General features: G+C 40.8%; 2 protein-coding genes and 1 pseudogene across 4 annotated transcripts; 1 reads left to right on the forward strand and 2 right to left on the reverse strand.

The window, feature by feature from the left end:
- Positions 1–422: 422 nt before the first annotated feature.
- Positions 423–11,958, reverse strand: LOC108299905 (tRNA N(3)-methylcytidine methyltransferase METTL6). Of its 3 annotated transcripts, XM_037736214.1 has the most exons (5): positions 11,813–11,958; positions 10,690–11,042; positions 9,683–9,817; positions 714–884; positions 423–527 (listed from the first exon to the last, which is right to left on the reverse strand). In XM_037736214.1, the coding sequence occupies exons 2-5, from the start codon at positions 10,912–10,914 to the stop codon at positions 438–440; spliced, it is 621 nt and encodes a 206-aa protein (XP_037592142.1). In that variant the 5' UTR covers positions 10,915–11,042; positions 11,813–11,958; the 3' UTR covers positions 423–437. The 3 variants fall into 3 exon arrangements, with proteins under 3 accessions (XP_037592142.1, XP_017377945.1, XP_017377946.1); XM_017522456.2 differs by having other exon boundaries at positions 442–884; XM_017522457.2 differs by having other exon boundaries at positions 442–884; positions 11,763–11,945.
- EAF1 (ELL associated factor 1) lies at positions 11,818–26,769 on the forward strand. Its single transcript, XM_017522454.2, has 6 exons — positions 11,818–12,296; positions 14,496–14,590; positions 16,676–16,812; positions 18,898–19,088; positions 20,886–21,119; positions 23,313–26,769. The coding sequence occupies exons 1-6, from the start codon at positions 11,924–11,926 to the stop codon at positions 23,357–23,359; spliced, it is 1,077 nt and encodes a 358-aa protein (XP_017377943.1). The 5' UTR covers positions 11,818–11,923; the 3' UTR covers positions 23,360–26,769.
- On the reverse strand, positions 17,692–17,789 carry LOC119470224 (annotated as a pseudogene).
- Positions 26,770–26,995: the final 226 nt, after the last annotated feature.

A 26,995-nucleotide genomic window follows, 5' to 3' on the forward strand; every position in this document is an offset into this window, starting at 1 on the left:
AAAAAAAAAAACAAAACAAAAACAGAATGTCATTTTGGCTTTTTACTGATTCAGGTTAGTTTTCCTCATTCTGAGTCTCAGCTCTCATTTCACTGTGCCACAATATGTAGCTCAATGATGGTGCTAATGACTGATACATGCCTAGCATTTAACAGCTTAACCATACATTTTCTCATTGTCTTTTCACCCAATTGTGAGACAAGGGAATGTGATTATTATTCTCAGGTGAGATAAGGAAACCAGTACTCAAAAGGGTTAAGTGATCATGCATTAACTTTTTTTTAGAGACAAGGTATTGCTATGTTGGCCAGGCTGGTTTCGAACTCCTGACCTCAAGTGATTCACCCGCCTCGGCCTCCCAAAGTGCTGAGATTACAGATGTGAGCCACTGAACCTGGCCAAACTGTGTACTCTTGACCACTGAACCATAACTCCTCTCACCTTATAGCAGGACTCCATGGATTCCAGGTAAATGCAAAATCATCCTTGTCCCAGGGCTGGCCAAGCTCTAAAGAGCAGCCATGCCACTACACAAATCGGAATTTAGAGTGGATGTTTTATGCCAGAGGACACCTTTCTAAACACCTACTACAGTCTACCTAGTGAGGATGGAGACACCATGTGAATCTAGACAGTACATGAGCCTCATGAGAGAGGGTAAGCAAAAGAATCAAAACTGTCCAACTCTCAAGTGCAGGCCCCAAATGACTAACCTTGTAAATGTTTTGTAAGACAAGGTGCATCTTATCAGGATGAATAGCTGAGAGCACAAATATCAACATAACAACATCCACAGATTCTGTTGGTACATGATCCAGAAGATCATCTTTCGTCAGATCACACTGGAATACCTTGCATCTTTCTGTGTCATATAAAGGATTTTGCTAGAGGGGAAAAAATACGAATGGATTTTAATGCAATCACTATGCTGATACATATAGAAAAATACAACATCAAAAGGTGACCCTATTTCTACTTGTATACATAGAAACAATAACTTTGTTACCAGATAAAACTGATTAATAAATCACTCACATATAAAGCATGTAATATTCACTACAGCTACAAGGGGCAAGACTTCATTTTAATAAATCATTTTTAACCGAGGAGAGAATAAGAGTATCACATATTCAAAACTGAGCATTTTAGAAGCATATTATTTCCAGAGGGATGATGATTCAAAACTGGCCTCTGTTTCTTTCTTTTTGTTTCTTTAAAGAGACAGGGTCTCACTCTGTCCCCTGGGCTACATGTAGTGGCATGATCATGGCTCACTGCAGCCTTCACCTTTTGAGCCCAAGTCATCCTCCCACCTCAGCCTCCAGAGCTTCTGGAACTACAGATAGGCACCACCGCATCTGGCTAAATTTTTATTTTTGTAAAGACGAGGTCTTGCTATGTTGTCCAGGTCAGTCTTGAACTCCTGGCCTCGAATGATCCTCCGACTTCGGACTCACAAACTGCTGGGATTACAGGCATGAACCACCATGTCCTGCTGGCCTCTGGCTTCCTTAATTCCCCTTTAAATCATCTGCTACAAGCTTAAACCCTATGAGAAGCCCTTCCAATTCCCCTTGTTGAGATGCTCCCACAGTTCTTCTGTGGTATATTTTCTCTTGATGCAGCAAGCTAAATAAACTTAACCTTTTTTTGACTACAAATGTGTCCCTGGTACATTTTGGTTCATAGGCTTCAACACATGTATAAGAGTATTATGAAGAAAAATATTAAACTTTTATTTCATGTAAATGTGGACCCAAATAAATATACAAAGTTACTGGATGGGAAAATTAAATGCAAAGTTAAAAAGATGTCAATTCTATTCATAATTCCATTTGTAAATCAAACGCAATTCAACTGAATCCCAATAGATTTCTAGAAACTTGACAGGATGAATCTAATTAATCAGAAAAAATCTTTAAGAATAGCCAAGTCAGCCACGCAAGGTGGCTCAGGTCTGTAAACCCAGCACTTAGGGAGACCGAGGTGGGCAGATCACGAGGTCAAGAGATGGAGACCATCTTGGCCAACATAGTGATACCCTGTTTCTACTAAAAATACAAAAATTAGCTGGGCGTGAAGTGTCTGTAATCCCAGCTACTTGGGAGCCTGAGGCAGGAGAATCCCTTGAAGGGAAGGATTCTCCAGGAGGTAGAGGTTGCAGTGAGCCAAGATCGCGCCACTGTACTCCAGTCTGGTGAAAGAGTGAGATTCCATCTCAAAAACAACAAAAAAATAATAGCCAAGTCAATTTTTTAAATGATGAACAATGAAGTGAGTGTGGTGGCTCATGCCTGTAATCCCAGCAACTTGGGAGGCTGAAGTGAAAGGATTGCTTTACTTCAAAGCTGCAGTGAGCTATGATCTGTGTCACTGCACACCAATCTCATCTTATAAAAAATAAATAAAAAAGAAATAAAAGAATGAAGGTAAAGGAGGAGTTTCACTACTGGACATCAAAATATATTACAAAATGTAGTAATAAAACACAGTTTGAGAATGGAGACAAATATATCACTGAGACAAAACAGAGTCCCAAAACAGACCTGTGCATACTGTATATATAAAGAGGAATTTTGTATGTTATATGATAAAAGATAGACAAAGATGACAATTAGATAAAAAGGCAGATAAATAAAGATGACAATTATGAGTGAGGAAAAATTATTTCTCACTCAATTTACAGTGTTCAGAAGAACTGGCTACCCATTTGAACTAAAGGACAATCAGAGGCCCACTGTACCAGTTCAAATATGGACAAGCAGAACATTAGAGAACAACGCCCTCTCCCACACCCTACCACCAAGTCTCCAAGAATAACAGTAAACTGCAGCTGGGAGAGCCGAAACACACAGACTCTTTGGGAAACAGTACAAAGGGAAGAACCAAATCCAAGAGAGGAGACAAAGCAAGTTGCTAGAGGAGTTTGAAGTCTCTGGTACCCACAGCAACAACAAACCTCACAGACAGCAATAACAGACTTCAAACAACAGCCCAATTCCTGACTAGATTATTACAAATCCCTATCCCTCAGTGTCTACTGGCCCTTATAATAACTATGTCCAGTTTTAACCAAAAAGTAGAAAACATCCCAGAAAGCAAGAAAAAATACAGTGTGAAGAGAATAAGCAATCACCAGAGCCAGGCTCAAATATGACAGATGCTGGATCCAAAAGCTTGGGTATTTAAAATAATTACGATTAAAATGTCAAAGACTCTGACAGAAAAGATAGATAACAAGCAAAATCAGATACATAATTTCAGGGATGGAAACTATAAAAAGACTCAAAGAGAAATGCTAAAAACCAAAAACATGGTAACAGAAAATGAACACTTTTAATAGGTTCCTCAATAAAACAGGTACTGTCTAGGAAAGAGTCAGTGAACTTGATGATAGGATAATAGAAATTACACAGACTGAAAACGCAAAAAGGAAAAAACTGTGGGAAAAATCCTAAAATAGCATCTAATGGTTGTGGGGAAATAGTAAATGTTACACATGTAACTGGAATCCCAGAGGGAGAAGAGAGAACAAGAGCTAAAGAAAGAATTTGAAGAAATAATGACCCTAATTTTTCCAGATTAAAAAACATAACGAAAATTATAAAATAACTATTTAATCAAGAATTACTAAGAGCAATATATAGGTGATTATGTCTAAATCCTAGCAGTAGCTGGGTGCAGTGGCTCACACCTGTAATCCCAGTACTTTGGGAGGCTGAGGCAGGAGGATTGCTTGAGCCCAGGAGTTCAAGACCAGCCTGGGCTAGTAAGACCTCATCTCTAAGAAAAATCAAGTAAACTCTAGGAGTAAAGGGCTCCTAAACAAGACATAAAAATGTACTTCAAAAGGAAAATATTAATATTTTGCCTTAATAACTTAAATCCTTTGTAGCCTGGGCAACACAGCAGGTCCCCATTGCTACAAAAAAATATATTTTTTTTTGAGACGGAGTTTCTCTCTTGTTGCCCAGGCTGGAATGCTGTGGTGTGATCTCGGCTCACTGCAACCTCTGCCTCCTGGGTTTAAGTGATTCTCCAGCCTCAGCCTCCAGAGTAGCTAAGATTACAGGCATTTGCCACCACACCCGACTAATTCTTTTATTTTTAGTAGAGATGGGGTTTCACCATGTTGGCCAGGCTGGTCTCAAACTTCTGACCTCAGGTGATCTACCCGCCTCAGCCTCCCAAAGTGCTGGTATTACAGGCATGAGCCACCACACCCTGCTCTACAAAAAAAATTTTGAAAATTAGGCAGACATGGTGGCACATGCCCATGGTCCCAGCTCAGGAAGCTGAAGATCACCTGAACCCACAAGGTTGAGGCTGCAGTGAGCTGCGCTTGTACCACCATACTCCAACCTAAGCTACAGTGAGACCTTGTTTTTAAAAAAAAAAAATCCTGTGTGGAAAAAAAGATATCGTAAAGCAATGCTGAACATACTGGAAGAAATATTTGCAATATATATACTACAATATCTAGAATATAACCTGAAAATAAGAAAGAAAATGACAAACCAATAGAAAAATGGGCAGAGGCTATGAATGGACAATATAAGCTTCATGTGGGTGGGAATTTTTGTCTGTTCACTGTTTAACTCCAGTGCTTAAAACAATGATTGGCACACATTAATCTCTCAATAAACAGATGTAGACCAAAGGAACTCACAGCTAACTAATGCTATCGACCTTCTACAAGGTCTTCAACCTCTCCAGTAATAAGGAAAACCAAATTAAAATACAGAGACATTTTTTGCTCACAAGATTGGTAAATATAAAAAAGACTGATATCAAGTGTTGAGGCAATAAAGAAAAAGGTACCTTTATATTATTGGTGAAATTATAAATTAGTATGATCTTTTTAGAAGGAAACTTGGCATTGTCTATTAAAATGTAAATGTGCATGCTCTTCTTCCAAAGAATTCTACTTCTTCCATTTTTCATCATAGACAAATGGGCACGCACGTTTTGGGAAGCATATGCATGATGCTGATCACATTAACTCTATTTATAAGAACAAAAAATTAGAAACAATTCAAATAAATATCAATAGGGTAACTGCTAAATAAAGTATGGTATATCCATTCTATGGAATACTATAATAGGTAAATAAAATCTGCATGTACTAACATGAAAAACTGTGCAAAATATAATAATGTAGAGTGAGGAAAGCATGTTATAGTAAATATGATACCACAACTATTTAAAAAAAATCTACCATGTATATAATGGACAAACAAGTGCTTATTTAAAACATCTAGACTTTCTAGATGTTTAGAAGTGCACAAAGTATGTTAAAAAGTAGAGGTAGTAAATAACACATTTTGTAGATATCCTTTTGTTAAAATTCACTGAAGTATCACCTTTTGGAAATGAAATGATCAAACCACTTCTCTAAGCAGTATACATCATTACATTTGGGTCAGGGGAAAAGGAGGAGAATAGAGTGCAAAGGGCTTTATACCAATGTGCTTATAGTGAGGCAAGATTGACCACTGTACCTTATTGTCCATGCATTTTCTTTTACTTTGCTGAGCATATAGTGTATATGAAGGACAAATGCATCCTAGTTTGGAACATCTAGTTCTAGATGTTAAAGAGGTTGCCAGCGTATGACAAGTCAGTAACCTAATACATTGAGTAACTTTGTGTTCAAATTCATAGGAAAGACTGTTCTTAAGAACACTTAGGGAAGTGAAATTGTTAAAATCCCCTCTAGATTACAGATGCTTATACCTATCCACTGAGTTGATAGAGGTGGGAAGTGTTCTGTGCCAGAATGTTCCTATTTAGATGGCACTTTCAAATGACAGCTTATTATTTATGTGTACCACTTATTCAATGCTACAGTGGAAAACTTAAGTCCTATTTGAAACATCTAGTCTTTCTAGACATTTAAAAGTACACAACATACGTGTACTTCTGGCACTGTAGAGGGCTAAAGTAACAAAAGTAGAGGGCTAATGTAACATCCTTTAAGCATTTTCTGTTCATAGGACTGGTTGCATTTTGGGAATGGAATTATTGAAACGGATGATGTCTTAGAGGGTGTGCTGACTATTCACTGGGTAGTAGTGGGCAGGGGGAGGAGGAAGTATGCAGAGAGTAGGATTCTGTGCCCTTGAGTCAGATTAGTTCAGATTGTCTAGCCATTGTTCTATATGTGCATCTCAGTTAATACTGCTGTGTATTAAAGGATAAACAAGTCCCTGATGCTCAAACTATGCTAAAAGTAGAGGTAGTAAAATAATCTGTTTTTTAGTTTTTAGGAAGGACTATCCTCTGGGAGTGACCTTTGTTAACTGACCTCTTGGAACTAGACATAGTCCTGACTTAGTCACTGGAATGGTAGAAGAGGAGGAAGAAGGGGTAGAGGAAAGGGCTCTTTGCCAGAATTTCCATATTTAGAAGATGGTTTGAGATGATAACCACAGGTCTATATGTACATTTTTAGTAAAGTACCTGTGTTTACTGTGGACAGAGTTCATTATTTTGCAACACCTAACCTTTATAGACATATGTGACAACATACAATAAAAAGCAGAGATACCCCATAACTATATATGTCTACTATGCACCTACAAAATTATTTTAAAACTAGGCCTAGTGAATTTGCCAATTTGTAAATAGCTTTTTGTTATAATTGATAGAAAAGATGAATGTTGGACATGGAGTTGTTAAACCACCTCCGAGCAATGTATATATCAGGATTTGTTCATCAGAGGGGAACAGAGCGGTAGAAGTATAAAGAGATAGATGTATGCAGATGTATTCATATTTACATTTTGACAATAGCCACTAATGTATGTTAGTTTCTCTTAGCTGTACTATGGGAATACATTAAGTAATTCAATGGAAACATATCTTCTTGGTAATATTCCAGTGGCAAAGATCCCATAATAAATTCTCTCGGAAACATTATACTTGGTATACTCTGTTACTTTATGTTCCATTTTAAATTGAGCATTAAGGCAATACAGTCTTTTAATGGGAACTCTGCCAATACTTCTACCTAGAGGTGTGCTACCATATTTGTCTTCTATGAAATTTTTGTCCCAAGACAGGTAAGATTATATTTTCTTCGAACAGATTGAGTTGGTGTAGGGTGTTCTTGGTTATCAAAATACTCATACAGCTTTGAGACTTTCAATTGGTAAATATTCATAATGTGTGATAAAACATGATACATACTACATAATGTGTCTATACATACACAGGACCTAGGAGGACAAGTTAAACTGTAAACGGGTTGTGATTGTGGATGACTTTGTTCTTTGCTTCTTGTGTTTCTCAGTTTCCTACAGTAAACGTACTAACTTTTTAAAAATAATGGGTTTAGGTTTTGCTTTTGTTTTTTTTTTTTTTAATAGGGTCCTGCTCTGTCACCCAGGCTAGAATGCAGTAGCATGATCATAGCTCATGCGGCCTCAAACTCCTGAGCTCAAGTGGTTTTCCTGCCTGTCTCCCAAACAGCTGGGACTACGGGCACACACCACCACACCTGGCTAATTAAAACTTTTTTGGCCAGGCGAGGTGGCTCACACCTATAATCCCAACACTTTGGGTGGCTGAGGTGGATGGATCACCTGAGTTCAGGTTCGAGACCAGCCTGTCCAACACAGTGAAACCCCATCTCTACTAAAAATACAAAAAAATTAGCTAGGCGTGGTGGCGGGTGGCTATAAATCTAGCTACTTGGGAGGCTGAGACAGGAGAAATGCTTGAACCTGGGAGGTGGAGGTTGCAGTGAGCTGAGATTGCACCACTGCACTCCAGTCTGGGCAACAGAGGAGAGACTCGGTCTCAAAAAATAAAATAAAACAAAAAATAAAGGACATAAGTGTAAGAGGTAGTACTTGACTGGATTATAATCAGCTATAGGTAGGGGATGGTAGCTCATGCCTATAATCCCACACTCTGGGAGGCCAAGGCAGAAGAATCGCTTGAGCCCAAGAGTTTGAGACCAGCTTAGGCAATATAGGGAGACCTCATTTCTACAAAAATTTGAAAATTAGCCAGGGTCAGGTGCCATGGCTAGCACCTGTAATCTCAGCACTTTAGGAGGCCGAGTTGGGAGGATTGCTTGAGCCCAGGAGTTCAAGCCCAGCAACATAGTGAGACCGTATCTCTAAAATTAAAAAAAAATTTTTTTAAACAAAAAATAAAATACTAGCTGGGCACGGTGGCACGTGCCTGTACTCTCAGCTACTTGGGAGACTGAGGTGCGAGAATCTGCTTCAGCCAAGGAGGTCAAGACTGCAATGAGTTGTGATTGCGCCACTGTACTCCAGCCTGGTTTACACAGTAAAATCATGTATCAAACAAAAACCAGCTATAAAAGACACTTGGATGCCAGGTGCAGTGGCTTATGCCTGTAATCCCAGCACTTTGGGAGGCTGAGGCTGGTTGATCACTTGAGCCCAGGAGTTTGAGACCATCCTGGACAACATAGTGAGACCCCATCTCTACAAAAAATTTAAAAAATTAGCCAGGTGTGGTAGTGCATGCCTGTAGTCTCTGCTACTTGGGAGGCTAACATGGAAGAATCACTCAGGCCCAGGAGGTGAAGCCTGCAATGGGCCATGTTCATGCCACTGCACTTCAGACTGGGTGATAGAGAAAGACCCCATCTCTAAAAAAAGTAAAAAATAAAACTAAAAGACACCTGGAACTATCTGGGGAAATCTGAATCTGGAATGGATGTTAATGACATTGGGGGATTATAGTTATTTTATTTATTTATTTATTTTAAGACAGTCTCGCTCTGTTGCCTAGGCTGGAGTGCAGTGCTATAATCTTGACTCACTGCAATCTCCACTTCCCGGACTCAAGTAATCTTTCCACCTCAGCCTCCTGATTAGCTGGGATTACAGGTGTGCACCACCATACCCAGTTAATTTTTGTATTTTTTTTTTTTTTTTTTTTGTAAAGACAAGGTTTCACCAGCTAGGCACAGTGGTTCCTGCCTGTAATCCAGCACTTTGGGAGGCTTTGGCAGACGAATCACACGAGATCAGGAGTTCAAGACCAGCCTGGCTAACATAATAAAACCCTGTTTCTGGTAAAAATACAAAAGATTAGCCGAGTGTGGTGGTGGGTGTCTATAATCCCAGCTACTCGGGAGGCTGAGGCAGGAGAATCACTTGAACCCAGGAGGCAGAGGTTACAGTGAGCCAAGATCACACCATTGCATTCCAGCGTGGGCAACAAGATCAAAACCCCATCTCAGAAAAAAAAAAAAAAAGGCTTCACCATGTTGCCCACGTTAGTCTTGAAGTACTGGGTGCAAGCCATCCAGCAGCGTCAGCCTCCCAAAGTGTTGGGATTACAAGTATGGCAGGCCAGATTATAGGTATTTTTGTTACATATGACAAACTTATTGTGGCTGTGTACAAGGGGAGATATATGCAACCATATTTAGGAGTGAAATGTCTTGACATTTGTAATATACTTTAAAATGGTTCAGCAAAGAAAAATTATAAAGCAAAAGATGTTAATTATATGGGTGTCACTATTTTTCTCCAATAAAGCTGTGTTTCTGCATGCACTGTATATATATGTAAGCAGGAAAGCTACATTTATGGTGACTATAGCTGGTTAGCTATAGAATTGGGCAAATGGGTATCAAACAAGATCTGCAAGAAAACAGAAACATGGCAGAATACATGGATGGTATACCAACCTTAACATATTCAACTGCTCTTGGAGAAAAATCACAGGCATAGGCAAAGATATTCGGATCTTCTTCTAAAAGTGGGAATAAACAGTTTCCAACCCCACAGCCAGCTTCAAGCATTGTTAACTTTTGATCTTCAAACTGGGGAAAAATAGCCCAAAGTTATAGTATGTTACATTTACATAACAAAGAAATAAACCAAACTAAAAGGTCCAGAATATGAGAGGTCTCTGACCCCATGGTGCAGATGATACACAAGTGAACTAACAAGCAAAAGCTAAGACTGGTACTTCATTTGTCATCCAACATTAACAGTTTGGTGTGGAGGATAAAAACAGCACAATGGCTAACTCGGCTCTGGAGTTAAACTCTCAGCACTCAAATCTCAACTCCTTGGGCAAATCACAGCTCTGTGCCTCAATTTTACCTTGGGGACAAATGAGGACAATACTAATACACTTCACAGAGCCTGTAGAAGGCTCAAATGATAGGACATGTGAAGTTCTTAGAAAAGGGCCATGGTAAATAGCTCACTAACATTATTATTATTATTTTGACTTTGTCACTGAAGTCACTCAGTATGAATTTATATTTTTGTTCTTTTTAAATTCTAATGTTTAAATTTTTTAAACTTTAGAACACAGGGTCTCACTATGCTGCCCAGGCTTGGCTAATTCACACAGGCACAAGCTGCCTGCCAGAGCCTCTGGAGTAGCTGGGTGACAGCCACCATATCTAGCTCTTGAATTTAATATTTAATGTTTACAACTATCAGATCAGCTTAAAAAAACAGAAAACACACTCTAAAGTTCCCTCTCCTATGTGTTAACCAAACCAGAAAATGAGAAAACTTTGGTGTTAAGACCAAACAGTATATTTCTCTCCTAAAATGCAAAGCTTTTGGATAGGCTTCTTAAATTTTCTACTTCACACTCTCCCTAAGATTGCAGTAAAGCACACCTTTTCACATTTTAAATGAAGAACAGCTCAGATAAGGTGTAATATTAGCTTACCTCTCTACATGATCTTAGCTCCTTAAACTCTCTGGTGGTCCAGTGTCTATCTTTGAAGAAATTAGTGCTATTTCTTTTGTAAAAAAGATCCCAGTTTTTCTGAGCCTCTTGTTCCAATTTTTGCTGTTTAAAATCAGACACCAAAGTTTGGTCTCTTTTCAGTTTCTCCTCTTCTTCAGAGCTGAGAATCCTTGCCTGCAGCCCTTTCCTTTGCAAAGAAGCCATCTCAGAAACTGACGGTAACAGAAACTTAAGGCAGCTGAAGATTCTCCATCCCCAAATAATATAAATCCATGCTAATGGATCAGATGCATTTCCTCAGGTGAGTTTCACGTCTCAAACAGCATAGGGTGCTTCGCAGAAAAAAACAATGAGATTCTGGTTAGTGGTTCTAGAACAGTGCAAGACGCCAGGTTCAATTCACCAAATATTTATGAGACGCCGACTGTACAAAAAAGATCCTGCCCGCTATAGGAGAGGTCACAAAGAAGATCAAGACACAGTCCGTACTTCAGAGGGGATACATTCATTCAGTGGCCAGGACTATCTCATGCACCATACTTTTATTCAAACCAGACGAGTCAACTATTACAATAAACCGATTTAGTTTAGAAAAAGGCCCTCTCACGAACTGACTGGGAAACCCTCTGGAGAAAATAGTCCTCAATTTTTGGTGCCCATGAAAGCGGTAACTTAAAAACCACAATGGCCTTAGCTGGAAGCGGGTGGTCAATTGCCAGATACAAGTGAATTCACCGTTTCCCAAGGGTCGGAGCTCCGTTTTTTCGCGGGAAATAAAGCGAAGCCTGGCGGGGGGAACTCCGTTCCTGATCGCACTCACAAGAGCCTGTCGTACGGACCAGAGGGGGCGTCACTTTCCGGGGACTGAAGCCCTCGCTCCGCTATCACCGCGCGAAGTGGAGGAAGAGACCCAGTGACGCGTGGCTGAGGTCCGGAGGATTCACCTCAGGACACTCAGGATAAACTGGGCCACGTAGGGCCCTAGACCCTGAGGAGGGCGCCCTTAATGACTAGCCGACCCGCGTATCTAGTCAGCCACGCTCAGGGCTTACCGTCATCAGTTCCTAAATTCAACTGTAGGGGTGGGGCCAGGAGCACTCACCCCACAGCCAGCCTCAAGCTTCGGAGGCAGAATATGGGTGGCATCGCAGCACAACTCTGAGCCAATCCTGAGGACCTCGCATTGGGATTCTCCGGGAGGAGTTCTTTTGCCATGGCACCGCCCCCGCCACTTCCGCTGGGGACCCGGAAGTTCCTACCGAACGTCGGAAGTCCCGCGGCCTTGCGGCCTCAGATTCTTCCCCCACCCCGAGGCAGAGAAGAGGGCTTGCTTGTGAGCCCCTGTGGGCGCCGGCTCGGCTCTCCTTGCGCTTCAGAGCTGTGTCCTCCCAGGAGCACCGTCCTTCCAGACGCCAACGCCGGAAGCTCGGGTCGCGGCTGCGCCAGGAGGGCGCCGATCCGGGTGCGAGGTCAGTGCGGGACCATGAACGGGACCGCGAACCCGCTGCTGGACCGCGAGGAACATTGCCTGCGGCTTGGGGAGAGCTTCGAGAAGCGGCCGCGGGCCTCCTTCCACACGATTCGTTGTAAGTCAGCGCTCCCCACAGTTCCCTGCGGCCGCTCCAGGCGCCACATATCAACCCCTACTCCTTCCTTTCTTCCCTCAGCCCTTCAGATTCCAGGGAACCCCCTGCCAGCGTCAGTTGCCTTCTCTCGAACCCCAAATCCTTTGGTACCTCGATTTGTCCCTTCTTTTACCCAGATTATTTCTCCCAAATCTTCGTCACCTCCTTCTATTCTTCTCATAGTCTCAAACACTAGTTCCAAAGGTCATTGGCCTCTTTCCATTTCCATCCCTCCCCGACACCCCACCTCGCCCCTAAGGCAAACCTCCCCCTCCACCAGGCAAACCTTTCCTCTCTTATCCAGGTCCACTTCTCCCCCCTCGACACCCCTCTTCCTCCTTTCCGATGCTCCCATCAGGATTCCCCACATTTAAAAGACAGTTCTTGTTTGCTGTGAGCCTCATCCACTCCCTCCGAATCCATTCTCTTCCCTGTTTTCCTCCTCCGACTTGGTCCTGGACACTCAGATACTGTGCTTTGTCCCCTCTACCGCCAAAGAATTGGCATCCTCTCTGCCCTCGTCAGAGTCTTCTTCCATCTCCTTTCTGTGCTTCCTTTGACTTGGATCTCTTTTGAGGTTACCTTTACTACCCTGGCTTTTCCTCCAGACCAAGTTCCTTGGTCAAATTAGAGTTCATGAGCCTGGGATAGGTTAAAGATTGGTCTATGTTTGGAAGCAGAAGAGAGGAGGCGCAGGGAATGCCGAAATAGTCATTATGCCGGACCTTTTTCTACATGATTATAGACTCTGCTGAGCGAGTGCACTTCCACCCTATGTCCTGGGTGAAGATTTGGCAGTTAGGAATTGGCTGACAGAGCATCCCTCCGTGATTCATGAACTTCTGGTTTCCGTGGCACTAATGCTGTTGTTAAGACTTGTTTTTGTCAGAGGACCTAATAGATGTGACTCAACACATGTGAAGAGGGCGTGTTAGATAATGAAATTCCATCTTTGTGTGGTCACTTGCCATGCCATTACTATGCTTCCTACTGACAGATAGCACTTTCAGAGAGAGGAGATTGGGAATGAGATAAGAACATCATTTCCTGAACAGTTTACTAACTTGATGTTTTCTTCTGGTGAAGGGCAAGGTGTAATTTATCATATAGTTCATGTGTGCACCTGGCCTGCAGTTTGAGGCAGGTGTGAATGTGAATTAAGATGGCTATTCATGTTGTACTCCTAACCGCAATTTAGAAACATGAGCAGGATAAATTTTGGAGATACAGTTGTCTGCTCCGAACATCTACAGAAGTGTCTTGGTTAAAGCTGTGGAACTGGCCAAGAGTGGTGGCTGACACTATAATCCCAGTATTTTGGGAGGCCGAGGCAGGCAGATAGCTTGAGCCCAGGAGTTTGAGACCAGCCTGGGCAGCATAGTGAGACCCCATCACTATTCTTTTTCATATGCTATTACTTTTGATCCTCACAACCCTAAAAAAGCAACTTATTATGGATGATGAGGCATTAATTTTCATCTCTCCCTTGGGAGAAGGGAATGTCTTTGTTTAGTAAAATAACCTATAAATTCCTTTTCCCCGCTAGAATAACCCAAAGAGGGTCAGAGGAAAAGTATGTGGAGGTGTAGATGAAACAAGATTGTCCCTGAGTTGGTAATAATTGAAACTGGATAATGGTACACCAGGGCTCATTGTGCTATTCTCTCTACTTTTGTGTATCTGAGGTTTTCCATAATGAAACAGTTTTTTAAGGCTGGACACAGTGGCTCATTCCTGTAAACCTAGCATTTTGGGAGGCCAAGGTGGGCGGATTGCCTGAGTTCAGGAATTTGATACCAGTCTGGGCAACATAGTGAAACCCCATCTCTACTAAAAAAATACAAAAAATTAGCCGGGCATGGCAGCATTCACCTGTAGTCCCAGCTATTCAGGAAGCTGAGGCAGAAGAATGTCTTGAACCCGGGAGGCAGAAGTTGCAGTGAGCTGAGACCATGCCATTGCACTCCAGCCTGGGTAACAGAGTGAGACTGTGAGACTTTGTCTCCAAAAAAAAAAAAAAAATAGATGTTTAAGAATTCTAAATTAGTTTTATTTTCTATTCATCTGAGTAATAACAGTTTAAATTCTTAAATGGAGATGCCCAGGAAGCCTTATTATTAGTAACCTGGGGGATAAGTGCTTTGTTTCCTTTCCCTTTAGATGATTTTAAACCAGCATCTATAGACACTTCCTGTGAAGGAGAGCTTCAAGTTGGCAAAGGAGATGAAGTCACAATTACACTGCCACATATCCCTGTGAGTTTATTTCATTGTTTTTTTAAATGTGGGGTCACAGTGAATTCTTGTCTTTTATATTATTGCAATTTAAACTTCCTACTTTTAAAAATGTTTAGATTTCTAAAGTGGCAACATAAGCAAAAAAGGGATTTGAGGGAGTGGGGTGGGGTGGACTTCATGCTAGGCAGGTGCTTGATTAAAAATAATTCTTGTAATCCTAGCACTTTGTGAGGCAGAAGTGTATGGATAACTTGAGCTCAGGGGTTCAAGACCAGCCTGGGCAATATGGTGAAACCCCGTCTGTACAAAAAATACAAAAAATGAGCTGGGGGTGATGGCGCATGTCTGTGGTCCCAGGTACTTGGGAAGCTGAGGTGGGAAGATCGCTTGAGCCTAGGAGGTAGAGGTTGCAGTGAGCCAAGATCATGCCACTGCACTCCAGCCTGGACGACGGAATGAGACTCCCTCTCATTACAAAAAAAAAAAAAAAAGATTCTTTGTCGTTTTGCCCAAGCTTCCTTTTCCCCCATCTGCTACTGAGTAGACAAGGTTCTTGTTTGGACACCTAGCCCCTCTTTTGATATAGCTTTTCTCCCAAGCAACTCCAGAGAGAGAAGCCCTAGGTGCCCTGCTGATTATATGGCCACAACAGCTCAGGAGTGTGAGGCAGCCAAGCCAGGAGTTAAGGCAGGCAGGAGCCAGAGGTTTGGCACATTCCCCTGATCTAGGGATGGAGAACTAAGTTAAAAGCTGGATTAAGAACCCTTGCAGAGAAAGACTTTTGTGAATTAGTGCCCAAGGCAGCACTAATCACAAAGCACCAGAGGGTCACATGATGCTCTAGTGAACATGTGTTATTGCATGTCACACCCCCATCCTGGAATGTAAGTTCTTGGTAGCTGGTGACAGAATGAAAAGTCTCTGGACAGGGAGATCTGGAAAGCTTTGTACTGAGAAAAATGGTCTGCCTGTTCAAACTGCTGTTTGATTACTTGTTGCCTTTGGCAGGTTACATCATCTCCCTTTGGACCTTAGTTTCCCATATGTAAAATCAAAGGTTTAGATAAATGGTCCCTAAAGTCCTTTCTAGCGCTATAGTTTTACTATATAAATAAGCAGTCAGAGAGCCAAGTGGTTTTTTATTCTAAGCAAGGCATTAAATACTATATTCAACAAATATTAATCAAATGCCTCCCACACATTGGCCCATCACTAGGCATGAAGAACACAACCTTGAACAAAACAAGCACATTTCTTGCCCTTGTGGAGCTTATGGTCTGGAGTTTAAATAAACATTAGAAAATACAGCAGTTATTCTAAATCAGGGGCGGCTTCCATAAGGAAGTAACCTGTGAGCAGATCTGGAGGTTGGGTAATTTAAAGAGAGCGGGCAGGATATAGCCAGAGAAGCCTTGTTAAGACTCAGAGGCAGGAGAGAGCTTGAGGATCTGAGAGAAGCCAGTTCCCTTCTGCTTTGAAGCACATGCCCAGGGGCATCTGCTGCAGGGGTAAGGTGGAGAGTCAGGGAAGGGCCCAGTAGTGCAGGGTTTCCTGGCTAGTTTAAAGATTTTATCCTTTGGCTTCAGAGCAACTGAGGAGTGATTGAAAGGCTTAGGCAGATGAGTGACCTGACTGATTTATTCAGAGCCAACCAGGAAAATGACCCGCTCTTGGAGAATGCTCTGTTGGTTGCTTGACTTGAGAAGGGGAAACCCTGGACTATCTAATTAAGAAGAAATATAATTAAGAAGAAATAAAGGGATCACTCACAGTTGTACCATACAGAGTGATAGCTCTGCTTAGTATAATGCAAGTAATGGTTCATTTGTTTTTCTCTCTTGGAACATATACAGTAATTTAAAATTTTTATACTACCTTTCTTGATTACTTAGAACGCATTGCACATTCACAGATTCTTGCTATATTATTTCTCCTTTATTTTCGCCTGGGAAACCAGAAGGAATTAAAATAGAAATCAGTTCAGTCTATTCTTTTTAAATAGCTCTAATAAAACATTTTATCAGGTAGAGTCATCTATAAATTCAGTTGGTATTCATAACTGGTTTGTTTAGTTTGATCATCTTATACTTTTGTGGCAAATAGGGATCCACGCCACCCATGACTGTGTTCAAGGGGAACAAACGGCCTTACCAGAAAGACTGTGTGCTTATTATTAATCATGACACTGGTGAATATGTACTGGAAAAACTCAGTAGCAGCATTCAGGTGAAGAAAACAAGGTATGTGAATAGCTAGATGCAGGTTTATATCATGTTTCTAAACCTGTCTTATCTATTTAGTTTTTATAAGGTTGTGAACATCTGCTTGCTCATAGTGTTCTATCAATAATCTTAACAGCTCTACCTGTGCCTTCTCAGACAAATCAGTAAAATATGTCTTACTCAAATGCAATAAAAAGAAATAATGTTTTTAAGACCTAAAACATGGGAAGCATTAGGGAAAGGGATGTACTTTATAATTAAGCCAATTTTGTTAATCTCATGATTGCTACAGTACCACCTAAGGAATAAGATAACTTATAGACTTATAATTATGAAAGAATAATATATACTATACTTCATTGGAGTGAAGACATTAATTTTTTTTACAAGATACATTTGAGATCACTATAATACCAAAATAAAACTTTGCCTGTTTTTTGATATAGTGAACTCTTTAATTCAACAGTTATTACATGTCTAAAATGAAGCCAGTTAGACTTAATTTGAAAATAAAAAATGTATTCTATAAATATAAATAACTGAGTGGTTCTATTTGTTACCTTATAATACAGTATTATTATTATTATTATTAAGAGTCAAAGTCTCTTGCTCTGTCATCCAGGCTAGAGTGCAGTGGCATGATCATAGCTCACTTATAATACAGTAATTATTATAATACAGGAATTAAATTATAAAGATGGTCACAACCTGATTTTTTTTGTTTATGTTTCAGTAAGCCATTTTTTTGTCCCTCACTTATTGCACAGAAAATGAAAATAGGTAGCATTTATTGAGGGGCTGTCATGCCCCAGGCTCTGCTAGATGCTTTATGTGCATTGTTTTTGCTAACAAGTAGTTTTTAGAAAGGTGCTATTATTATTTTTACCCCTTTTTATTAAAAATATGGAGTGCTTCATGAATTTGTGTGTTTTCCTTGCACAGCATCCATGCTAATCTCTACCGTTCCAATTTTAGTATATGTGCTGCCAAAGCGAATATGAAAGGTGTATTATTATCTTTAAAAATAAAAAGAACATATGGAGACTGAGGGTTAAAGAGCTTGACCTACCCCAGAAAGTGTGCTGCAGGGTCCTTGCTCCTGCCTTGCCACTCTGTTTATTTGTGTTCATTACCTACAGTGAACCAGGTGCTACTGTTACTCCTCCAATATCTGATGGTTGTGGTCTATTCCCTTACTACTCAGTGTGATATGGGAACTAACAGCATCATATCAGCTGGGTTCATTAGACAGGCAGAATCTCAATACCTATTAGAGCTGAATCTGCAGAGATCGCCAGGTGATTTGTGCATGTGCAAAAGTTTTAGAAGCACCAGGCTAGTCTATTTACAAAAGAAATTGTTAACTGATAGAATATTCTCAGCTTGGGGTGGAGCTCTGCTTGTCTGTGAGCAAGAGCTGGCATGTGATGAAATGAATAAGCAGTATATAGATAATGGAAAAATTTGCAAGCTGGGCAGTATTTTAAGAGCTAGTTCATTTAGGAACTCATGCATTCATGCCTATAACTACATAAGGATGTTTCAGTCAATAAGTGAACTACATATATGACATTGGATTCTAATGGAGCATGTATGGAAACCTGATAATGGCACCTGATACTGGCATTGCAGATCAAGTAGGGGAAGTGATTGATATTCAGTAATGATGGAACATTTGGTTTTTCATGTGAAAAAATTATATAACATGCTATCTATGTTTGTGTAAGTACACTCTGATGTTTGCATTATGAAATCACCTCATGATGCATTTCTCATTGTTAAGGGATGCATGACTGTATTTTCTAGTAGCAAATGGATTCTCATAGTTGCATTGTATCCGGCACTGTTTGCTATAACATTTGAGCTCATTGAGGGCAATGAATATTCTATTCATTTCTGTATCCCTGATGCATCATATAGTACTGGAATACAGTAGGCACTCAAATGTTGAATGAATAGCTCACATGATAAAATTACAAATATCAGCATTTCAAAGTGGTCTGGAAAGGGGTTCTACAGAGACTTCTGAGTTTTCAGTCACCTGGACAAATTTGAGAACCACTATTTTTGCCCTTATGATTTAATGTCTATATTTCCTTTCAGAGCTGAGGGGAGCAGTAAAATCCAGGCCCGAATGGAACAGCAGCCCACTCGTCCTCCACAGACGTCACAGCCGCTGCCACCTCCACCACCTATGCCATTCAGAGCTCCAACAAAGCCTCCAGTTGGACCCAAAACTTCTCCCTTGAAAGATAACCCCTCACCTGAACCTCAGTTGGATGATATCAAAAGAGGTAGAGAAATTTTCTGGATCCATGATAGCAACATGGAGATCACATGACTGCTGTATTGATATGGTGGCTGGGGCATTCAATGCCATCAAAAACATTTCTGCAGAGCTCACTGTTCAGAGATGGGGAGGGTGGGGCCAGCTACCACTTACCTCATTTGACAAGGGTGAGTCCTGGAATAGTGACTTGAGTTTGTGGCTATCTTGGTAGCATACTGCTTAGGGGCCCAGGATTTAAACAAGCATGACTCCCATCCAGAGCTCCATATGGCACACCTCTAAGGCTCTGGAGAAAGGATTCTAGGTGTTGGAGGTGAAGATTAAGTGTAGGTGGCAATATTTCTGAGCTCTACGCTAGTATAGCGGCTGGAGGGGCTGACCATGGTGCTGCACACTAGTAGTTTCAGCTACTTTCAAGGCTGAGGCAGGAGGATCGCATGAAGTTGGGACTTCAAGGCCACAGTGTGTTATGATTATGTCTGTTGGTAGCTACTGAACTCCAGCCTGGGCAGTAATGCCTCTTTTTTGGCAGCAGGGGTAGATTAAAGTGCCATTTAAAATACCGTAAGCAAATGTTCTGTGCTAACACAAAGTGTGTGAATATGAGAGGCCACGAAGATCGATGGAAACAGATACTGGCCTAGAAAGACTTAGAGGTCTGGTTTGGTTGTCTCCACTGCAAACCTGAGACAAAGAGGCTTACCTTGACTTTTTTTTCCTTCACATGATGAATGGTTTTACTCCTCCAGACTCTTAGAAGTTGTGAGGCCAAGTGTCATGTTTCCTATTTGTAAGTTTTAGAAAACAAATCAATACTAGTAGTAGGGAAAGATAAAGAGTTGTCCTTGGGAAGTTTGCCTTTTCCACCCTGTAGAAGGGCTGCAGACATCACTCTGCACTGTGCACAGTTGTTTTGCCTCTTATTTTATTTTATTTTTCCCCCTCATGGCTACTGGAATGCTGTTATGGAAGTTTTCACTTTGGCTGAATAGGAATCAGAGCATGAGTGGTTAACTGTTGCCAGTTATGCTTAAAGGAGCCATAGCCATTTAAGGCTACATGGTATGTTTGGACAGGAAAATCTAGCATCTTTCTTGAAATGGTTAGTTAACATTGAAATGGTTAGGTAAGGCATGTTTTTTCTTCCCTATTTTATATCTGTAAAAAATGTAGTACCTGACAGGCATGATATGTAAAGAGTGAAGAGGAAAAATGTTGTTTCACCATTTTTCTTCAGTCACCATGGTTCTTCCTGCAAGCCTCCATTTATTTGTGGGACATGAGAGCTGGAAAGGACCTTAGAGGCTGTCTGGCTTTCATTTTTTCAGAGTGGCTTAGAAAATTCATTGACTTCTACCTGGGTGTCATTGCTGGTTACAAGTAAATCTAGAACAAGCACTCAGACCTTCCAAGTCCTAGTCAAATTTATTTTTCAACCACTTTACATAATAGTTGTTTTCTCTTATATGAGAATGATGGTTTTATCCCATAGTTCATAATATTCATAATTTTTTCTTGTTAGTAGATAAAGGCAAATTGACTTAATTCATTTTTTACACAGAACAGTCATTATTCTGAAACAGTCTTGCTTTTTGTTTATTTTGAGTGAATTTAATGTTCCCATTGATTCTCTGTTTGGTTTTGGTAATTTTCTATGTGTTTTAAGGAATTGAAAAGTAAGACTTTGTTTTAAATGATTTCTTACTGCTGTCGGTTTTGCTGATTTACTATTTATAGGAGCTCCAATGCGTTGCTTTGAAAAGGGCTGCTGTGCTGACCCATGTCATATCATTTTTTCCAGAGCTGAGGGCTGAAGTTGACATTATTGAACAGATGAGCAGCAGCAGCGGGAGCAGCTCTTCAGACTCTGAGAGCTCTTCGGGAAGTGATGACGACAGCTCCAGCAGTGGAGGCGAGGACAATGGCCCAGCGTCTCCTCCACAGCCTTCACACCAGCAGCCCTACAACAGTAGGCCTGCTGTTGCCAACGGAACCAGCCGGCCACAAGGAAGCAACCAGCTCATGAACACCCTCAGTAAGTGTGTGTTCCCCTTTATGGCTGAGAGAGGGCCATAGGTGCAGCTTCTGTTTATCTTATTGCTAGAACCTATAAACCTAAAGACATTTAAGGTATTATTAAAGATAATGTGTAGCAGGAAGGTGTGAGTTACTAAATAGTAAAAAAGGGAAATGAGATGAAAAATCTGTTCTTTCTCTTTATATTCCCCGCTGGCTCATACCGGTGTTTGTGAACTCTGGAAAATGCTAAAGCATGAACAGGTAGGCTGTTTTTGCCTTTATACCAGGCTTTGGGGAGCTACCTGCCATCACACTGCTCTCTGCCTCTTGGTCTTTTTTTTTTTTTTTTTTTGGAGTTTTTTTTTTTTTTTTTTGGAGATGAAGTCTTGCTCTGTTGCCCAGGCTGGAGTGCAGTGGCATGATCTTTTTATTTTTTTGCAGAGACAGGGTTTCCCCATGTTTCCCAGGATGGTCTGCAACTCCTAGACTCAAGCAATCCACCTACCTTGGCTTCCCAAAGTGCTGAGATTACATGCAGGAGCCACCATGCATGGCCATTTTTTAAATTTTCAGTAGAGACAAGGTCTCACTGTTTTGCCCAGGCTGGTCTTAAACTCCTGAGTACAAGTAATCACCCCATCTCCCAAAGTGCTGGAATTACAAGCATGAGCCACCATGCCTGGCCTGGGTGGCTTTTAATGGAGTTGATGCTAAAGTAAAACAGGAAAACAAAAACAAATTTACTTGTTTTGAAGGTGAGCAGAGGGCTAATTTTCTATGCTTTTCTCTGTTTGGAACCCTAATGAATGTTCTCTTTTGGTACACCTTCCTTTGAGGAAGTTGGAAGGTCTAGAGGCAACACTGGGGAACTTAACCTAGTTAACACAACTACTGTGGACCAGGCAGAGATAATCTCAGCCTCAGCACTATGGACATTTTGGGCCAGATAAGTCTTTGTGGTAGGTTGTCCTGCACACTGTTGGATGTTTAAGAGCATTCCTGACCTCTATCCACTAGATGCCAGTACCAATCTCCTCCCACCTCCCCGGCCCCATAACAGCCAAAAATGTCTCAAGACATTGCCATATGTGCCCCATCTTTAACATAGACTGAAGTATATGAAGAAAATCTGGCATTGTAGGTAGTTAGAAAAGGGGTGACTTCAGGATCAGCCCCCCTGAAAGGGTTTTGTGGACCCCCGAGTCCTCAGAATAGACTGAAGACAACTGGCTTAAAGATTAGCAATTCGGAGATATAGAAATTCACTTTTGTTACAAGTAGTATCAACTGGAGTTCTGTTATGTGTATTCCTATTGTATTAGATTGAAATGTTGAGAATTCTTCTAAATTCTGCACAGTAAACAAGAATCTGGGGCTTTGTAAAGCTCGTTAGTTCAGATTTGAAGATTAAGGTAATGTGAATATCCTGGACAGAGGTATGCCAGAACAGATACTGCATTAGCATATTACTAGTGTTAACAGTATTCACTTTTCTTAATAGGAAACCTAACAATATTTTCTTAAGTTGCTTTTATAAAGCAACTTAATGTGATTAGTTCTACCAAATGGTGAATCAGTTATTTTAAATATATATATTTTTTCTTCCCTTTGAGATGAGTCTTGCCCTGTTGCCAGGCTGGAGTACAGTTGTGCAATCTTGGCTCACTGCAACCTCCACCTCCCAGTTTGAAGTGCTTCTCCAACCTCAGCCTCTAGAGTAGCTGGGATTATAGGCATGCATCACCACACCTGAATAATTTTTGTTTTTTTAGTAAAGACAAGGTTTCACCGTGTAGGCCAGGCTGATCTTGAACTCCTGACCTAAAGTCATCCTCCCACCTTGGCCTCCCAAAGTCTTGGGATTACAGGCGTGACCCATTGTACCCGACCATATTTTAAATATTTTCTTGCTATTTATTAAGCCACTTAAAAGCTATTTAGCTTATTCCTTCTTTGTTCTACCCTAATAAGCAGTATTGCTGTGCTTTGCAGATGCCAAAAATAGCATCTTTTAAAATGTTGACTGCACTGTTTTGTTTCAGTGAGCCAAATATATTTTCTTCCCTAAGTTGAATTAATAAGCTTTTACTGTAGTGTGATATAGCCAAGGCAGTTAACCAAAAAATTGTGAGGAAGTCATTTTTAAATTCTGCACTTTTGTTTGATTCTACTATTTGACTTTTTTTCTTTTTTTTTTTTTTTTTAATAGGAAATGACTTGCAGTTGAGTGAGTCTGGCAGTGACAGTGATGACTAGTGCTGGATCCTTCAAAATCTACTTTTTGGTGCACAAACATGCCGCAAGACCGGGCTACTTTGGCGTGGAGTCCATTGCCAAGAGGAAAATGTTATGGATCAGTGACTGTAGTAGGAGTTTGAGGCTCTGGAGCTCTCACATATTCAAGTCTTTAACTTAGTGGTGATGGGTGATTTTCTCGTGTCATTTTTGAACAATCTCATCTTTCAAAGTTTAAATAGACCTGTAGAAGAGCTAACAATTATATTTCTATTTAGTTAACATTGTTAATGAAAAACAAGACAAATGATGTGCCCTGGTCTAGGTTACTCAAAGGCCGTATCTTCACCAGGCCAGGGATTCAGTTTTAAACCTCAGCAGCCATCAGTTTGGCCAAGTGGTTGGCACCAGTGTCATGAAAGTCTATGAGGGCTAGGAGAGAGAGGGAAAACCTCAAACCACATCATAGAAACATATATGTTAAAACCGCTTTAAATTGTTGACACAAAGTGGTAAGGAAATTTTGTCTGAATCAGCCTGACAAGCCTGGATAGAAATGGATCTGAGAATTCAGAATGGAGTCCTTGAGTGTCAGCTGGTCAGGACCATCATTTACAGACTAAGAAAGGGAAGTACACACCGGCTTGTGGCCAGTCTCCTGCCCCCTCTCTGGGCTTTCCTCACTCTTTCCCTTGAATCTCATTTGTAGGAATCAAGAGATTTCTGTACATAGGACTTGTAGATGTGCATTGGCACGCTGATTAGATTCTAAAAGACAGAAGTGTTGGGTGCTTCTAGCTTGAATTCAGATCCGGGCAGTCCCACATGAGACTGGGTGAGCAGATGAAACTGGTAGCCACTGTGCCAATGCATGTGACTCCATTCAGTTCAGGCTTTTGGTTCCATGTGGATCCATACTAAGGATTCTTCAGTCAGTGGATTTTAGCAGGGGGAGGTAGCGCAAGAGAGGTGTGACCTCTCTGAACAAATGAACCAGCAGTAAGTTTCTAAAAATCAGAATCTAGATAGGAGTTCTGCAATATGAAATGAGCACATTCTTTGATAAGGCATTTCTGTTCATGCTTTTATACCACTGTTTGTACCTGACTCCCTGACTGATTTGTATTTTTTATATACAACTAGAAGAAAGTCACAAGATTGTCTTCTATGGTGTGCCGTTTCCAAATGAATCTGTTATTGCAGGAAACTGGTCGCTAGTAAATGTTCTATATTTGGTGAATGTGTGATAAATCATCCTGTAATCAGTATGGAGTCCCCTCTTTCTGTAGTTTGGATGAATATGTCCTGAGAAATTTTCATCCACTTTGGTTCAGCGGACATCAAGATAGTAATAATAGTTTTTCCTCCATAGGTCCCTCTACTCAGATGGCCTCTCCCTTCCCTGCTAGTGGAGGGAAGCAGTCTGGACTTAGAAGGGAAATAGGTGGTCTGTGGTGGGGGCTTTGATTACAATTATACCTCATAGAGTCAACTGTTGCATCATCATAGTGAGCCCAGGGAGCTGTTGCCCAGCAGCATTCTCATACCATCTATCCTAGCGTAGGTAACAGGTCTACGCTACGACCCCATGCCAGGTTCTCAGCCCATCATGAGATTTTTGTGGATTTAATAGCAGGTAGGAACTTATTTCAGTGTATTGGTAATTGCTTTATAATTCCTTGGTAATGACAGCTCAGGGAAGGTTTTACAAGGTCATGATTAGGAGACTTGAATTGTTACTGGATATAGGAATTGTTTCACTGCTCTTAACTTGCTCAAACTGGGGCAGGTTCCAGGAACCTGAACTGAAAATACCTAGTTAAAGCTCTCTCTCTTTTTTCCCTGCCTATTCTCTGAAAGCCATGATTTCTATAGACAGACTGTGGTGTTTGGCATGTTGGGTCAAGACGTGTTTCTATAGGAAATGCTTGCATGTGGCACTGGCTTGGTGAGTCAAGCTTCCTGAGCTTCAGACCCTCAGGTCCTGCCATCTGTCCTGCCCAACACTGTATGGTTTTTCTCTAGCATGGCTTCAGTTTTATTCTCTGCACAAAGCCTTTGGTGGTTCTGTCCCTCTGCCCCCTAGCTGTATCCATCAGAGTAAGAATCTTTTCTTTTCAGAAGTCAAGAATTTGGCTTCACAGATGGCTTCTCACAGATGCCCTCCTGCCAGTCAAACCAGACTTGTTCTTCCTGCCTCTGTGCCTTCTCTCATTCTCCCTCTCTCCCGCTCCGAGCCCCTGTTCTGAGGCTCTGTGGAGTGCCCTGTGTGTACATACTGACTTTTTTTTTTTTTTTTTTTTTTTTTTTTTTTGAACTCTGGTTAGTATGAGCTCCTTAAAAGCAGGAACTGGGCTGGGTGTGGTGACTCATGCCTGTAATCCCAACACTTTGGGAGGCTGAGGTGGGAGGATTGCTTGAGTCCAGGAGTTTGAGAACAGTCTGGGCAATGTGGTGAGACCCCATTTCAGCAAAAAGAAAAAAAACAGCAGGGACTATTATCTCTTCTCTGGGGTAGCCACAGGAATGGGCATTCAAATGATTGTAGCCTGTGGGGGGAGGGAGAAGGCAGAGAAAACTACTCAGCCAGTGAAGTGCAGAGGATAGACATAAGAAAGCATTCCAGGCACTTGGAGACAGCTGAAAGTATCCATGCTGACTTAACATGAGTTAGAAGTCTTTAACTGAATTGTTAAAATTGCCTTTTCTTGCGCTGTACAATGTGTACTGTACTGTGGGTCATTTAGATGAGATTAAAGACTTAATTAAATCTGGTGTCTGAGGCACTTAGTAAGCCTTAGTAAAGTTGTGATTGAGGAAACAATACAAATGAACTAGAGATTTGTAATCATGCCACTCATTAATGATTTTATTTCTGTATTAGAGTTATTTTTTCTATGTCAGAGGTTAACATATGTGTATGTGCTTCAGTTGTAGGAAAACTTGAAAATTCCAAAATCCTTAAATCCTTATTTTCCTATTTGAGAGGCTGGTTCAGCAGGGTGCGTGCGTGTGTGTGTGTGTGTGTGTGTGTGTGTGTGTGTGTGATGTATTTATTATATTATTTTGAAAGAGAATTAGTGTGTTACATGTATAATGTTAGATACAGCCAAATTGGATGTTTCTATTTGGCAAGGAAGATAGGATTTCTGAAACTCAGGCCTTAACCAGTAGGTTGGAAGATAAGACCAATTGAAGAGTTATGAAATGTGAGTTTTTGTTGCTTCCATTATTTCTGTCTTGGTTTTGTTTTCTCATTCTTTATTTTTAAAATCTTGTGCCTGAAAGTTGTTGTTGTTGTTGTTGTTTTGCTTAATTATGAAGTAGACATGCATGTTTACATTTATGTAAAATATTTTCTGTGTGAAGTATTTTTTGTTTATTCTCTTAAAAGATCACTATATTTAAATAAAAATGAAGGTCAGCAATACCTTTAACATCTTGGTGGGTTTCATTTTCTTTCTAGAAACCAATGATCAATATAGGTTTCTTTTAAGAAGCTTCTGTGCTTAAGCCTAAATAGCTAACTAAATGGATTCCTTTTTAATTTGATGTTTATAATCATTAGGAAGTATACCTCAGCTTTTAAAAGGTATGAAGTTCATAACTAAATCACATCTGAGGACATTTTACTTGGTCTGAAAAGGTAGGCTTAGT

The sequence above is a fragment of the Cebus imitator genome, unplaced genomic scaffold, assembly GCF_001604975.1.
Source record: "Cebus imitator isolate Cc_AM_T3 unplaced genomic scaffold, Cebus_imitator-1.0 Scaffold24, whole genome shotgun sequence".
NCBI lineage: Eukaryota > Metazoa > Chordata > Mammalia > Primates > Cebidae > Cebus > Cebus imitator.